This window comes from Sorghum bicolor, chromosome 2 (assembly GCF_000003195.3).
Source record: "Sorghum bicolor cultivar BTx623 chromosome 2, Sorghum_bicolor_NCBIv3, whole genome shotgun sequence".
In the NCBI taxonomy this organism is placed as follows: domain Eukaryota; kingdom Viridiplantae; phylum Streptophyta; class Magnoliopsida; order Poales; family Poaceae; genus Sorghum; species Sorghum bicolor.
The window spans coordinates 70,953,584-70,969,405 of record NC_012871.2 but is presented as its reverse complement, the minus strand read 5'-3'; the positions used below and the strand labels follow the sequence as shown (position 1 = coordinate 70,969,405).

The window sequence follows — 15,822 nt, the reverse complement described above, 5'->3', positions numbered from 1 at the left end:
AAATACATAAGACAAGACGGGACCAAATCAAACGTTGCTTGTAGAAGCATAAAAACTTGATAGTGAGATTAATGGTCCCATCTGGCTTTGGCCGTGACAGAACTAGTAACAAAGAAGCTGTCACAAGACCACCTTAAAATTACCCTAATCTGTGCCAATTTACACGCATCAGATGGCAAATGGTAATTTATTTGAAACAGAAATTTTCTATTCGGTAGCAAAGGCAAAGCAGGCCGAATACAACGCCGAGTTCGAGCCAGACTTACATGGGCCTAGATTTTCCTAGGGCCTGCTTGTTTTGTTCAAGCCCAGCGCGAGGAGGTCCATGATGTATTCGCGAGTGAATTCCAGAATCCAGAGAGCTGTCAGGGGAAGATTACCGCTGCATAACCCTATCTCTTCCACGCCCCGGCGGCGCGGCCTCCCGCCTCCCCATCCCGGTGTTCTCCGATTTGGGGGGCGTTCCTTGCCTGCTCCGGTCTGTTCGTCCGGGTTCCGGTCCAGCAGAGCGCGCTACGGCACAGATCGGCCGCCGTCCGTCCCTTCCCTAGACCTCCAGACCATCCACCGCCGCGTCGACTGATTTCTAGGTACTCGCGGTCACGGACCGCACATGTGCCCTTCTCGCGCTCCTCTCCCCGCCGTATGCCCCTCGGTGATATCTATTACTTTTTCAAAGTCAGCCTTTGGTCTGTTCTCGCCGTCTTTCCATAATTCTCTGTTAGGTCCATGGCTTCAGCTATTTAGCTCTGAAATATTCTAAATGTCATCGCTTCGATTTGGTGTCCAACAGTTTCAGTATGCATGTCGAATTGAACTAATAGATAACTTAATCCGTGTTCGTGTACAGCTAATTCCAGTGTCAGACCAAACACTCAGTTCGTTTACTTGTATGCGCAGATAACTGGGTAAGGCCGAGCTCATGCAAAATGGTTCTGTGCCAGGGCGTATCTGTTGGAAATGCTCAGCTGCTAGCTTTTCCTGGTAGATCATCAAGTCTTAAGAGAACCCAGTTTCATGTTAAGGCGAATCATTTTCCTGCAAGAGCTCTACGTGGTATGAAGACAGCAAATATATTTTCTTTTGGTTCACTTCAATTTCGACGCACCCACTCTTCTATTGCCATTGCCAACATTGTTTTCTTGATATTTCTGCGTTTATATCTTCTTGATTAAACATTTTTTATTGATAATTCTAATTCTAGACAGAATATCATGAAGCTCTTTCTTTTCTAATGAACTGAAAATGTTTCTTCTGATACCCTAAGACCTTCCTTTAAACATAGATCACTGTATGCCTCGAAGCAAAGTATTGTCTTAAACTATTCCACTTTAGTCGTGCATGTTGCTTCTGCTCAAACAGTATTATCCTCTCTTGCCACTCTAGAATATGGGTAAGCATGCAGAACATGGGACAATAACATAATGCGCCATTGAATGTCCAGAATAGGATAACTGAAATATAACTAAAGAAATGCTGTTATGATTTAGAGCCTGTAGAGTTACCTTGGCTAAACCGGTCCCGTGCTTCTCCAGAAGGTGGCTAGCGCTAGCAATTCTTGTGTAGTTGTGTGTGTGTGTGTGTGTGTGTGTGTGTGTGTGCTGGCATATTCATTTCACCTTATCATTATATGTTATTTCTGGTAAATATTTTGTTTCCTAATAAGTGTCATCATATACTTATAGTCCTGTATTAGATGCTATAATATCTGGTGTTGCTGATTTCCTGGGCTCTACCTGACAGTTCAATTTTGTGTTTCATGGAAGAAAAAAAAACTTTTGCAGCTTTAGGATCTTTATTCCTTTGATTACTTGTTGAGGACCCATTTTCTGATATAGGTTTGCTGAAAAAAATATATAATGTCTAGTTGGCAGTTGGCACATGTGAGACAATACCAAGTAATAGACAAAATACAATCATTTGAACAGGGTATGAATTTGAATTGTTCAGAGTTCCAGCCAGAGCATATTGTCAATGTGCAACCCACCTTCGTGTGCAACCTATGCAACCACCAATTAAGGCCATAGGATCTAGATCCAACGTCTGAGGTTTTTTCACTTAAACCCTTCCATCTGGATACAAACGGGTTAGATTTAAACCCACAGGTGGAGGGGTTTAAGTGAAAAAAACCTCAGACGTTGGATCTAGATCCTGTGGCCTTAATTGGTGGTTGCATAGGTTGCACATGAAGCTGTGTTGCATATGATACGTTGCCCAACAGGATATGTAACATGATACGGAGTTTGAGTCTTGGTTTAGTTATCTCCATTGATACTTTTTATGTTTAGAATGACATGGGAAATGATACCATTTTGCAAGTGTTTGTATACTGATTTCTTTAATGCCTGGGGATTTATCTATATGTTCCATTGTCACATTCTTTGATTATTGTCCCTAGTTACTATAATGGATTTCATTTTCATCATTGTTTGTGTTTTTCAGTTGTCACTGATTCCATTCATCATGGCATGCCTACATCATTCCTGAGGGAAAATTCTGTCAGGGGCATCCCATCACTCTCAAGACAGCACAACCTACATCCAAGGTCCGTTAGTTGTCAGGCATCCTCACTGGCATCTTTCAGTTACCCTGAGCTGACATCCAAACCCAGATGGTGGTGGAGAACTCTAGCTTGTGTGCCGTACTTACTGCCACTGCACAACATGTGGTCTTATGCCGATGTGATCTACCAGCTTCACACTTACTTGCAGGGGTTTTCGCTGTTGTATACCTTCATTGATACCATGACTCTGTGTCCTGGGTGGCTCTTTCTGGTGATATTTATGACAGTGTACTTCTTCGTTGTGAGGCGGAAGTGGTCGCCGCACTTTCTGAGGTTCCATGTGATCCTAGCGATCCTTCTGGACACTGGCTCCCAAGCAGTGGCCACCATGTGTACCTGGATGCCAAGCATCGTTTATCAGGGGAAGGCAATGCAGTACTTCTGGATGTCTATCGCATTTATACAGATCTTCACAGTGCTCGAGTGTTTGCGGTGTGCTCTTTGTGGAATGTATCCTGATGTCCCATTCATATCCCACACCGCTTTCATTCACTCTGATCTGAATCTGTTCAGATAGGTGCTTACTACATAAATTCCAGGATTCAGAAAGGGTGGTTTTTTTGAAATGGCTACTTACAGTTGTAGAGGGTGTGTTTTTTGTTTTGTTCATATAGAAGTCCTGTGTAATTCTTATCATAGGACCAGCTGTTATAATAGCATTCGAACAACACTGCAATTGATTTTCGTTCCTCAGAAGTTATTGTTTGTAAGTTTGGCTACCTGCAAATTTTATTTCGACGGGCAGTACTTGTTTATCCTAACGTATGTTCGGTCTGTACTTCAGGGCTGAAATACCTTGAAACTGCATTATATGGTGCTTCTAAGTGGCGATGAAGGTGCAGCTCTGGGCACATCGGAAATGGAGGGGTTCCGAGGAAATTTTGTGGAGATTTGCACTGCCTGTGAAATTCATTCTTTCCTTGCGGAGCTGGTGAAAAATTTGCCTCACAACAGTTTGATAACACACAAATCTCGACCGCAGGGAAAAAAAAATACAGTGAACATCACATTTGATTTTTATTCAATTTTGGTTATGCTTACACCAAATTAATTGCTTGAATGTTCAACTCCAACTAAAATAATAAAAACTTTCCCCAAAAAGGTTATGTCTTCGAAATTTATTCTGAACGGCTAGAATAAAACAAAACTGCATTGAACAAAATGAAATACTCACGTGCCTGATCTATTTACATTCTTTTAGTGAAATTTACAAAAAAAAAATGCTTTTTTTAACTAACTTTTTTTCGGAAAAGGTCCAAATTATTCCTCTCAAGTTTGGCATATGTCCAAATTATCCTCCTAAACTTACATTTGGTTCAATTTACCTCCTCCAACTATTTCAGTGGTCTAGTTTACCCCTTAACATGATTTGTTATGTCTGTTTTTCTACGTATTAGTTGAGTTTTAATATCAACTTTTATGATATGATAGAGAACATCATAAGTTATGTTAGAAAAAATATATCTTAACTTTTTACCAAACTGTAGAGATACAATATCATATGAAACATAATGATGAAAAAATTATAGTGCATTTTTCTAACACAAAATACAATGTCCTTTATCACCTCTCAAAATTTGAATCTAAAATATAATTTGTGCATAGAGAAACAAAAAAAAATCTTTTAAAAGTGTTAGTTTGACCAACTTAAATAGTTGGAGAGAGTAAATTGAACCAAATTTTAGTTTAGGGGATTATTTGTACATAGGCCAAACTTGGAGGGAGTAATATGGACTTTTTTTTTGCTAATGTCATTATTGTTAAGTAGTTTTAATAGGCATTATTCCTAGGCCCATAGGCCCTGGTGTGTCATGGGCACGGCTGATTCCAGCCCACGTAGTTTAGGATTGTAGTTGTTCTATCATTGCTTCCAGCCCTTGTAGTTTAGGATTGGTAATTGATCTGTCATTGCGTTTGGCAACTATACATGAAGAAGCATAGGAATCAGTGGCACGAGTTGGCGGAAGGAATTAAGGTGTGAATTTGACTTAGTCCCAATTTTACATTTGGTTGGTAGAGGAAAATAAGAAGGGGAGTTGAAGAGGGTTCATCTTTTATTGAAAGCACAACTTCCATCCAACTCCCCCCCCCCCCCCCCCCCCCGCAAGGAAGTGATTAGTGGGAGCTCTCTAAACTCATATTTTCATGTCCCACTTAAACTCTTGTTCCCACAAAATAAACAAAAGATTTCTAAACTCATATCTCTAAATTTACATTTCCTCATTTCAATTACCCCAACCCAAACCAAGGCAAAGACATTGGATGGTAGTATTGCTTCTATAAACCAAATCTAAACACATCTCCAAAAGTGTCAAAGACGAAAAAAACTTGCAGTTTGGGTTTTGGTCCATGGTGATCGCCGTCGTGTAACATCTACAACTATTCTGAATAAGTTGAGGGAATTATGGACAAATCAGGGACCGAACTGCTTTTGCCCCTATATATTTAGGGTTGCTATTTTTTTTCAACTGTAAATACTAGTAAACCACCTATAAAACATTTTGGCATCTCAGTACATAACTATTACTTGAGAGCAACCAATTTCTTCTAGATAAAAGTTTAGGAACTTGGCAGTGCCCCTTTCCGTCTTCTGGTCTGACTAAGGCTGGCTTAAGTGCTATCCCAATTATACCGTGGGTGTGTATCCTCAACTTGATCCCACTCATCAAATGTTAGACAAAGATAGAGCTAATTACTTTTGGCATGGAAATGATTAAAACAAGAAATGTATGTCAAATAGCTTTCACATATATTAGAGTTATGAATACCTGCTTACTAAATGTATTTTTAAACTAGATAGAGGTGGCAGAGACTCATGGTTTGCTCTTTTAAGAAAAAAGAAATTACTTCGGTGAGGAGGGTTTTTCTTAAGCAGTAACGATGCAAACTGCTCGTAATTTTGGAAGGGACTTCACTCCATCAAAGACTATTGCATGCTAGATGCTGCAGTGCTGATTTGGTTGTGGGCAATGCCAAGAAGACTTGAGTTTGGTTGGGCTACTCATAAATTATAAAGTATTCTGGATTTCTCAACCCTATCCATAGTTTTTGCCTTTTAAACCCTGTCCATGCATGCCTTTTAAATGATATCTTCGCCAAAATGACTCATGTAATAGTAGCCAAAATCAATGGCATGCTTGACTCTTAAAACTGCACTTCAGTAGAAAATTAAGCAAGTTAATAATTTACTGTAATTGATTAATTAGTGAGGGGAGGGCTAGCATTTTTTTGCCAAACCCAAACTCTTTTATGTGATCCTAAAACTACTTGGATACCTTGTATTTCAGGATGGACGACGGAGCAATTCGTTAGCTATTAAAGAGAAATGACTCACAATGTATAAATTAAAGAACGATAGGCATTTCGAGTGCTCCTGTAACTGTGAAAAGTAGAGAATTTTATGGTTGTCGTACAGCTACAAAACACAATATGCACATCGTTATTGCGATTTTTTTGTGCATGCAGAGAAGGGATGCAAGCTGTGTGGTTTATACAGTGTTGTTATGAACAATTGCGTACATGTCATGTAAACGTTACTTGACAAAATACTATGTTGTCTAGTGTGTAAATGGTTGACTATATTAAATAGTAAAAGTGGTTCTACACAGGGTAATCGGTTGACAAAGAACCACAAACAACTTGTTTTTACATGGCGTGCAAGTGTGATGAAACGATTTAGTGATAGGCTATAACGAAGTGAAATAACTATGCATAAAAAATAAGTAAAAAGGAAGAAGTACATTTATCTGCTTGTGCACTCAACGTGAATCATGAAATGCACATTCGTTGCTAAGAGCATCTCCAAGAGCCTTTTTAATTTAAGTCTCTAAATCATTATTTGGAGAGTCACTTGCATAAAGAAACCCTTTTTATATCTTTTTATTCTCCAATACTCTTTTTAAATCTCATACGCACTTTATTTAGAGAGTCATTCTCGTCTTCTATTTAGCTAGCGAGAAATTCAGAATAGAAGATGGCTATATTTAGATAACTATTTAGAAAAGTTGTTGGAGGATAGTTTTTCACCAAACCTCTATTCCTAGTATTTAGGAAGAAAAGAGTCTCTTGGAATTGCTCTAAAGTTAGGAGTGAATGAAATATAGGAAAAAGTCTACATAACTCCCCCAAACTATCTAGAGTGGAATACTTCACCCCCAAACTATAAAACCGGATATTCTACCACCTGAACTTTCAAAACGGGTCAAATAACCCCCTCGAGTGGTTTTAGAGGGTGGTTTTGTCTTTTTCTTTTTTATTTATTTCCGCTGAATCTTTGAAAAATCATAATAAATCACAGAAAAATCACAAAATAAAAAATTCAATTTTGTTAGACTCCTGATGAATAGATCTACGTAGTGAATATATAATATGATATACTTTAGTAAAAAGTTTTTTCTGTAGCTTTAAATCTATGTTTTTTGTAATTAATTAGAATAAATCATATATGTAGTTCCTATGGTCCAATGGTTGTAAAATTTTTATGGTAGTCTCATTATTGTATGCTTGAACTATGGTAAAAATTTCATACTCATTGGATCACATATAACTTAGTTATAGATAAAGCATAGATTTAACAAGAATAAAGCTAAATAAATCTATAACTAAATTATACTTGATCCAATGGATACGAAACTTTTACCATAGTTCAAGCATACAATAATGAGCCCACCATAAAAAAATTACCACAATTGAACCATAGGAACTACATATATGAATTATTCTTTTTAATTATAGAAAACATAGATTTAAATCTACAACAAAAACTTTGTACTAAAGTATACCATATTATATATTCGTTGTGTAGATCTACTCATCAGAAGTCCAACAAAATTAAATTTTTCATTTTATGATTTTTTTGTGATTTATTATGGTTTTTCAAAGATTCAGCAGAAATAAATAAAAAAAAAGACAAAACCACCCTCTAAAACCACTTTAGGGGGTTATTTGACCGGTTTTAAAAGTTCAGGGGGTAAAATATCCAATTTTATAGTTTGAGGGATGAAGTATTCCACCTTAGATAGTTTGGGGGGTTATGTAGACTTTTTCCATGAAATATATCAGCCATGTAAGGAAAAAATTCATGTGAGAATGAACTAATTAGAGATTTTATGGGCATTTATTTATAAGAGAAAGATTAAGAAGCTGACACGCACGGAAGGGATATATTCATGGAAAAAAAACTTTCTCCATACTCGTAAAGGAAGTCGTTTAGGACAACGACATGGTCTCCAAAACCTAATTTTAACTTCTTGTTTTTATAAAAATATTTATTAAAAAATGATATATGTATATTTTTATGAAAGTATTTTTTAAGATAAATCTATTCATATGGTTTTTATATTTTCAAACTTAACATCTTAAAAGTTATTTATAATTTATATTTTTAATGTTTGATTCAAATCTTATTCAAAACGATTTCCTTTGTGAGTACGGAGGAGGATATAAGTAAATTAATTGGTTCGAAGTGTCGATTAGAAACCGTGAACCTAAAGGAGTAAAGGGACTTTGAGATATGTGCAGCAGGAGAGAGAGTGCAAAACATTAGAAAGAAAAATGTTGAACATAGGAGAGAGTGTACTGCAGCATGAATCGTAAAGCACTTTTAAATAGTAGGAGATAAACATAGCTGAGGAGGCACATGCTACAAAATTTTTTTTGGTTTTTGGTATTGTAGTACTTTCGTTTTTATTTGATAAACATTGTCCAATTTTAGAGTAACTAGATTCAAAAGATTTATCTCGTGATTTAAAGATAAATTATGTAATTAGTTTTTGTTTTTATTTATATTTAATGCTTAATGCATGTGATGTAAGATTTGATGTGACAGATAATCTTGAAAAATTTTGGTTTTTGGTGAACTAAATAAGGCCTAATTGCCTGGCCCAAGCATCTTTGTCAGGTTGAGAAGCAAACAGGTCTCTATTCTGTATTCTCCTAGCTGTCCCTTTGCCTTATAGTTGCAATGTGCTTGAGGATTTCAGAATGCTGCTTATGTTTGAGACAGCAAACTAGTATACGTACGTCGTAAATAGGTTCGACCAGGAGGCTGACGGTGCAAATCCAACTGAGCCGGGGACGCTGGTGTGTCTTGTTCTGAAACTTAATCTGAACTTGCCATCTGGGCCTGTTTGCTGAAGAGTTATGGTGAGAATATTGTTCGTTAATTTGTTATTGGATCTGCTCCAAAAACTGACCGTTGAGGTCACCCAGTTTGTTTGGATTGTGAATCCGACTGCTCCTGAATGAAGGGCTAAATTTGGAAACTATGTTTTAGCTTTAGCTAGATACTCCCACATCACTACTTCTACTTGTAAAAATGGGTGTTGGACAAATTTGCAGCATCCATTGGCCGTTTACATTACAAATACAAAAATGGCTGAGCTGTGAGCTGTTTATGCAGTTCCATTTCCATTTCAATGGCCCCTAGATTTGTTTCCACTAGAGCGTGTTTGGATCAGTTGAAAATCACTTGTGCTTGTACTAGATGTACAACTCTATATGTGAATAGATTAATGTAGATGCACTGGATCGGCATGTTATCAATTTGCTGCAAAATGAATTGCTGATCGTAGCAAATCCCCGATCTGGAATTTGCTGACACGGTGGCACGTGACAGTTGAACGAACTTGCTACGGACCAAAACGGTTGCGCTTCTTTTGACCACCTTTCTGTTGGGAAGGCGGCTGCCCATTTGGGTCTTGACCTAAGCGAAGAACAGGCCATGTCATGCACCTCACTGCCTCACACAGAAAATAAGTTGAACCATAATTTTTTACCAGTCAATGATAATTTAATAGTTTGGAACTACCAGATATCGTTTGTAGCGACCCTTGAAATTTTTAACGTAAAACAATAATAACAACTTAAACAATCTGGACATTTCAATTTCCACGAAATACTTATGAAATGCTAGTTTCTCTAAGAAAATCATTACAACAGAAGATAAGAGCATCACTGGGAACTGTTGTCGCACCAATAATTTCATATACACTTGGGCAATTTGTTTCCAGTCCTGTATGGCAAGAATTGTGTCCAAATTTGGGACTTTATAATGTATAATTGACACAGATACAACATTTCCATGGTAGAAAATAGGAAAAATATATAGGTACAAATGTATTCAGAAGAAAAATAAACTGGGATTATGAATGTATTCATGAAATTGTTCATTGATAAATGGAAAAAAATCTATAACCTCTCTTGTTACAGAGATCAACACAATTACTATTAACTCTCACGGTGGACCATATGAATTTTTACCTCATCTGAACTAATCAAAAGAATACTAGTTAGGACCTCCAAGGTAACGAGGCTGTTTACCAATTCTCGACAGCTGCTTTCAGCTACCAATCTGTGAGCGAATGCTTTTCCTGAAGACCACCATCTCTGACTTTGCGAACAAAAATTTCAAGAATAAAAAAGAATATTATTATTTACTAGGACAAATAACTATTCTTCTCGGAAACTAACTCGGCAAAAAGATGGTTTCGTCCACCTTGAGAGCAAAAGGCCTCTTTACTTCGGCTCCAAGTGCATCTGCTGCTCAAGCCAAGAAGCAATAACACTCTGATCCAGTGAGTCACCCTGACTGCTCAGGTCAGGCCTGTTAATCGATCGAGAAGCCATACCTGCCATTTCACCCCTCTTGCCATTCAGCTCAGCATGGTTCACCAGTGACTGCACCCAAGACACATCTGGCTCCTCTGCTGTATTTCCAGGTTGCACAGGGTGCCTCAAACGGACTAGTTCGTCGTCGTCAACACCCCAGTCGACCTTACTCTTTGGGGTACCAATGTTGCCCCATGAGGCATTAAGGTTCCGTGGCGATCCCACAGATGGCACTTGATGCTTATTCAGTGAAGAGAACTGATCCAACATATCACGCTGTGTAACAGTTGCTCCAACACAGACACTTAGGGGAGATGTTGGCTCCATAGTCCGAGGGGACCGAGGAGACATGCCACCATATGGATAATGGAGAATTGATGGATCAAGACCCCTAGGTGAGTACATCCTGTTGGTATTGACAGGCGACAAAAGGCCCTTTTGCTGATGATGAAACTTGTTTAGAAGGGCTGATTTGTGTGCTGGTGAGTAGACTGAGTGACCTTGGTCATTGGTGAACCTTGGCGACATAGCCATGTCTGAAGCATACATCTCTTCAAGGTTGGATGGAGCAATTCCTGTTGGACGAATACTCAGACCAGTAGAAAGACGGGGCTGGGATCGGCTGCTTTGTGGGAGGCTGAGCGCTCCAAGGTATTGTGATTCCCATTCCAGGAGCGCGCCAAGGTCATCAACCTGTGCATCCCTTGCATTGAAAGAAGATCGTAGCCTGCTGCCTTGGAGCCAATGAGCAGCAGCAGCACCTCCACCATTGTTGGCGGCAGATGGTGACAGCGGTGGTGGCACAAAGTGCCTAGTAGGAGATCCAGGTAGAAGCCCAAGAGCAGCAGCAGCAGTCATGTCAATGGATGAAGAGGCACGGGGAGACAGCAGACCTGCACCATTATTGTGAGGCACATGGCGGAGCTCATCTTCATCATGGGCGAAGAAGCAGATGCGGCGGGCACAAGCTGCGCCCTCCTTGCAGAGCCTTGTGCGGTACTGCGACGGGTGGAGCCAGCTCTCGAAGACACCATGGGAGAACTCGCAGCTATCACCGCTGGGGCAGCCACCAGGGCGGCGGAAGTTGGGGCAGGGCACGGCCGTGTATGGGTGCTTGCGAGGGTCCCGGCGACGGGCGTTCTCGCCAGGGTGCACGAATGGACACTCTGTCCAGTCATGCGAGTAGGCCCTGGAGCATGGGCGCACCTTGAACGCGAACATGCGGAACTCGTCGGACGCATACACGCTGCTCTTGATGTCGGGCAGCGTCGGATCCACCGGGTACTCCTTCTTGGCACGGTCCACGGTAATCGGGGACAGCGAAGACGACCGCGAGGATGGCGACCTGTTGCCCTCATCCGGCGAGGACGAGAGCGGCGGGGACGACGAGCGCGATGGTACCGAGGTCGCCACAGCGAGCCCTCGGCGGCGGCCAAGGAGCATCTCCAGATCGCCCAAGGCGTCGGGCGAAGCAGGGGGAGACAAGATGACGTCTGCAGGCAAGCGACCGGCGGAGTCGGGGGTTACCGGGTCGGCGCCAGCAGCCAGGAGTAGCTTGACGACGGCCACGGCGTTCCGCGAGCCGCCGGAGGCGGCGCAGTGCAGCGGGGTGGCGCCGTCGACGCCAGGGCGCCGGTTGACGTCGACACATCCGAGGCCGAGCAGCAGCGACACCACCTCCACGCTGCCGTAAGTCGCCGCGACCATCAGCGGCGTGCGCGGCTCGTACGCCTTGCTCCGGCCATACCACAGCCCCACTCCGTCCGCCAGCTCCGCTAAGTTGCCCTGGGCGCCTCCCACCGCGAGAGCCTCGCGGAACCCCACGGCGTCGTCGGCCGCCGCGAGCTCCAGCAGCGCCGCCAGCCTGTCCCGCTGGCCGCCGCCGCCGGCGGCGGCGACATGCGAACGCGCCGACTCGCCAGCACCCCCGAGATCAGCAAGGTCGCCCATCGCTGACTGCACACGGCAAGAGCTCAGCGCATCTGCAACGACGGCGAGGACTTAGATTCAGCAAGACGGGGCCCGGAGATATAAAATAACTTGGAAAACGAGATCAAGAAATCATCAAACAAGGAAAGCATGAAAATGGAAAGGAGGAGAAGAAACTAGCTCCAAGAATCGAAGTACCTCTCCTCGGAAAGAAATCGGTTGTCCAATCCGGCTAGAACCGTGAGCAATCTCGCGATTCAAAGGCCGGATCGACGCGAGGAAGGAAAGCAATTAATGAGCACTATTTACCTGCCCGCGGTGATCCCGTCCTAATCCAATCGAATCCAGCTGGATCCAACGGCCTCCTCTCCTTCCTCGCGAAGGTCGCCGCCGGCGGCCGCCCCCCTCTTCGCTCCAGAGAAGAGAAGCCGAGGCTGCTTTGGGTTTGGGGAACGGCAGTGTGTGAGAGAGAGATGGGAGGAGAGAGAGAGAGAGAGAGAGAGAGGGCGACAAAGCAAGGATGGGAGGACTCGCAGTTTACTGGCGGTGGTGAGGTGGAGTTAACTTGTCTTATTCCTCGGGCACCACGTCCTGCTTCGTCGGGTCCGCTGTCTTAAAACGCTCACCGACAAGTGGGTCACAGGGTCCTGTAGGGCCCACTGTCATTTAGACAATTGAACAAGTGTATAGGGGAGGGGTGGTCCAGGATGTATGCAGGAGAATTTACTGCGAGTGGGGCCCGCACGGGATTCAAACAGTCGGGTGCCGTGCCGGTGCGCGGTGCTGGCCGCTCGCGTCGCGGTGGGGTCCGGGGGTGGCTGCCGCTGCTCGCCCGCCACGTGCCGCGCTGGAGCCCCATCCGGCCGTCGCCTAGCCACACGGACGGCCAGGGATCGTGCGGGCAGGTGGTGGACGGGAGATTCGGCGCCGAAAGCCTCGGTTGCATCTCCGTCGCGGTACGGAGAGGTCGGCGGCGGAGAGGTCGTCGGTGGCGTCGCCTGGACTCGGGTCTGTGGACCGCTCTCAGACGCGCACGAATGTGACAAACGTGGCCGTGGACCGGAGCACGGTGGGCGCGGTCCAGGGGAGGGGGCGGACGCGTCGTGCTCTCGAGTGGGCCGCAGAGGTGGATTGGATGCGGGGTTGGTGAGGTCCGGGAGCCAAGGACAGCGGTCAAATCCCCGGGGCTGCGAGGTTGGGCCCACCTGTCCGTGATGGGCTGGGTGTGGGAGTGTGACGGGACGAGTCGAGACCCTCACGGGAGCAACGGGAATACTACGGGATTATGGAAACGGTCGCGAGGCAACGACGGAAACGCGAACGGGTTTGGCGTTACGGTCAAACATAATATACGGCGGAGGCGTGGAACAGCAATCAAATCCTTCTATTCACCATGGATTATGGATATGCAAAAAAAATGTTTATGTTGAAAGACACTTGCCAAACTCGTACCACCCTACGAACACATCGTACATTTATTATATGTGCTGGTTCGTTTTGCTGCTGATTTGTTATAAGAAAAAAATATAATTTCTTTGCGGCCAAAATTTCTAGCTTTAGCCTAGCTTCTTCCTTGTCTAACGAGGTCTATCGCCACCATGGTCTGTGTTTTCCTCCGTGGTTGGAGGCAAAGTGTGTGAAGGAGCAACGGTCAGTCACACACAAAGGCACAGAGGTTGTGCCCCACACGAAAAATGGTTACGCCATCAGTAGATGCCACACTATCAAGAGGGCCACACCAACAGAGAGGGGTGGAGGTGTAGCGCCCAACGAGGACAGGTCGTGGTGACGAGGAGAGGCAGAAGTGACATACCCGACGAGGACAAGTCGTGCCAACGAGGAGAGACAGAGGCACGAGAAAATGGTGTTGTGGCTAGGGCATCGAGTCGCCGCTAGGGAGAGCGAGGTATGGAAGGAGGCATCGTGTGGTCGTTATGGGGAAAAGAGGGGTCATGAGAGAAGAGGAGAGCAAAAAGAAAGACCGACGCGAGGAAGAATGGAGATGAAAGAAAGAGAAGGGTACGATAATCATCTTATCATTTTCATTCTCTAAGAGAAATCATTTTACCAAATCATTCATTAAAACAATTTTAACTTTAACGATAGAGCTGTCTCTTTGAGCTAGTCACAAAACCTCCTGGTGAAGCAAAGTTATACCAAACAGTCCCTTGGTTATGTTGGCAAGGAAAAGTAGAGCAAAAAATCTACATGTGAACATATCTAGTGCAAACCACAACCTCTGTGAAAACCTGTGCAAACCATGGCAAAAAAGTTGTTTAAATTCATCAAAAAAATTACCCATGTAGATGATTTGATAATACACAACATTGTAAAATATCTTGTCCAAACTCAACTTTGTTTGTGAGATATAAAAATAACAAATTTCAAGCCAGAAAGGTGTCCACAGAATTTGCTAGAAATTTGTTATTTTTATATCTCACAAATGAATTCGAGTTTGGATAAGATATTTTACAAGGTTGTGTATCATCATATCATCTACATGTGTGATTTTTTTGGTGAATTGAGATGACTATTTTGCCATGGTTTGCACAGGTTTTCACGGAGGTTGTGGTTTGCACTAGATATGTTCCCCCTCAACCATACAGGGTCAACTACTTTACCCCAAGGGCTTATTTGACCGGTTTTGAAAAGTTCAGAGAGTAGAAAATTCGTCTTTATAGTGCAGGGGTAGAGTAGTTTGCTTCCAGTTAATTATTTACAATTTTAAATAAAATAAATGTATGATAAAAATGTGAACCGATATTTATTTGATACCATGTAGAAAACTGCCACTAGTATTTTTCTTCATAATTTCATTAAGCCATGTCACATGTGGTCTATCTCTCCATCCGTTAGATGCAGCGACATACATTTTCTCCTAGCACAAAAATTACTAATATCGATTGATCATTGAATGTATTTTAAAAATACACTTATTTAAACACGTAGATATTACTACTTTTTATAAATCTAGTTAAATTAGCCCAAAAATCTATGCAACACTTAGAAAAGAGACGGAGAAATATGATGTATCTTTACCTAATACTTAATTATGAAAATTTCATTCCACCCTAAAATATCTGCCCGCCTCTGTCCGCTTTCATCCGCCTCCATCCAACACAGGTGGAAGAGAAAAGAAAATAAAAAGTGTTTGTCCTATTATTTTACTGTTCTTTTATTCTTTAAACCGGTTGAAAATTAATAAATGCATAGTAAATTATAAAACAAATTTTGTTCAGCTCCATATATGTAGATCCATGCAGTAAACAAAAAATATCATAAATTTCAGTATATTTTTTTACTGAAGATGCTTGCCTATGCTTTTTAGTATAAAATTGATCGGTTGAAAATTGATAAATGTGTAGTAATTCATAGAAAAATCTAAAAATTACAAAAACAAATTTTGTTCAGCTCCACATATATAGATCCATGCAGTAAACAAAAAATATCATAAACTTTAGTACATTTTTTTTGCTGGAGATGCTTGTCTATGTTTTTTAGTGCAAAATTGAATTGTAGTTATCTGCTCCAATTATTATAAAAATTTTATGGTAGCCTATTTAATATGATGCTCGATTTGTGGTAAAAGTTTTAGCACCATTCCTGCATATCTCACTAATTTACTAATTTATCTAAATTTATGTTTTAGGATGCTTCCACTACCTTTGCACGATGTGTTGTTATGTTATATGAACACTTCGTAAGCCCATGTGTTCATAGTC

General features: G+C 42.0%; 2 protein-coding genes across 2 annotated transcripts; one reads left to right on the top strand and one right to left on the bottom strand.

The window, feature by feature from the left end:
- Positions 333-3,324, top strand: LOC8081768 (protein TIC 20-I, chloroplastic). Its single transcript, XM_002463001.2, has 3 exons — positions 333-590; positions 901-1,056; positions 2,443-3,324. Exons 2-3 carry the CDS (start codon positions 930-932, stop codon positions 3,078-3,080), a joined length of 765 nt encoding a protein of 254 aa, XP_002463046.1. The 5' UTR covers positions 333-590; positions 901-929; the 3' UTR covers positions 3,081-3,324.
- Positions 9,667-12,651, bottom strand: LOC8056356 (zinc finger CCCH domain-containing protein 50). Its single transcript, XM_002460830.2, has 2 exons — positions 12,410-12,651; positions 9,667-12,153 (listed from the first exon to the last, which is right to left on the bottom strand). The coding sequence occupies exon 2, from the start codon at positions 12,119-12,121 to the stop codon at positions 10,079-10,081; it is 2,043 nt and encodes a 680-aa protein (XP_002460875.1). The 5' UTR covers positions 12,122-12,153; positions 12,410-12,651; the 3' UTR covers positions 9,667-10,078.